This window comes from Myotis brandtii, unplaced genomic scaffold, assembly GCF_000412655.1.
Source record: "Myotis brandtii unplaced genomic scaffold, ASM41265v1 scaffold250, whole genome shotgun sequence".
In the NCBI taxonomy this organism is placed as follows: domain Eukaryota; kingdom Metazoa; phylum Chordata; class Mammalia; order Chiroptera; family Vespertilionidae; genus Myotis; species Myotis brandtii.
Window position 1 is genome coordinate 903,624 of NW_005359478.1, and position 561 is coordinate 904,184.

Consider the following 561-nt stretch of genomic DNA (forward strand, 5'->3'; position numbering starts at 1 on the left):
CAGGTCTCAGCACGTGGCCCAGGCATCCTCTTCCTGGGAGGCCTTCTACTGCATCACCCTGCGTGGGCACCAGAAAGGGGGTTCAGGTCTCAGAGCCAGGGTCTGGAGGGTAGACCACGCCCAAGGCGAGAGGGCAGAGGTCAGTGGGGGAGCACAGACCCTCGGGGTAAAGGAGAGGAGTGTGGGAACAGAAAGACAGGCAGGAATGAATGGGCTCACCTCGGCATTGGCTGACCGACACTGCCCCATGGTGCCTGGTGTGCTTGGTCCTTGGGTTGAGAGTTGTGTAGTCTACAGCCTGCCCCGGAGGAGCCGATGGCTCATGATCTACCTAGCGGTGAGGGGAAATCCCAGCATTTCTTTTTCAACTACCCCCTTTGGCTCCACCCCAGATATTCGGGCCTCATCTAGGGGGTCAGGGGCAACTCCGCACAAGGCCCTGTCCCCACCCAGGCTGCAGGCCAACTCCCAGGCCAACCCATTTAGAGAGAATCCCTTGGACCTCATCTTAGCTTTACTCCTTCCTCTTCCTCCAAACACCCACTTCTGTTCCAGGCACAC

The 561-nt window shown here is 59.0% G+C and overlaps 1 protein-coding gene across 2 annotated transcripts in view; it reads right to left on the reverse strand.

The window, feature by feature from the left end:
* Positions 1-561, reverse strand: part of S100A14 (S100 calcium binding protein A14) — a 2,178-nt gene that overhangs the window by 1,371 nt on the left and 246 nt on the right. The window contains exon 2 of one of the 2 annotated variants that reach the window (XM_005867430.2): positions 220-331. In XM_005867430.2, the coding sequence (XP_005867492.1) occupies positions 220-249 (30 nt within the window). In that variant the 5' untranslated portion in view covers positions 250-331. The remainder of the gene's footprint in view (positions 1-219; positions 332-561) is intronic. The other variant, XM_014540743.1, reaches the window with a different exon arrangement.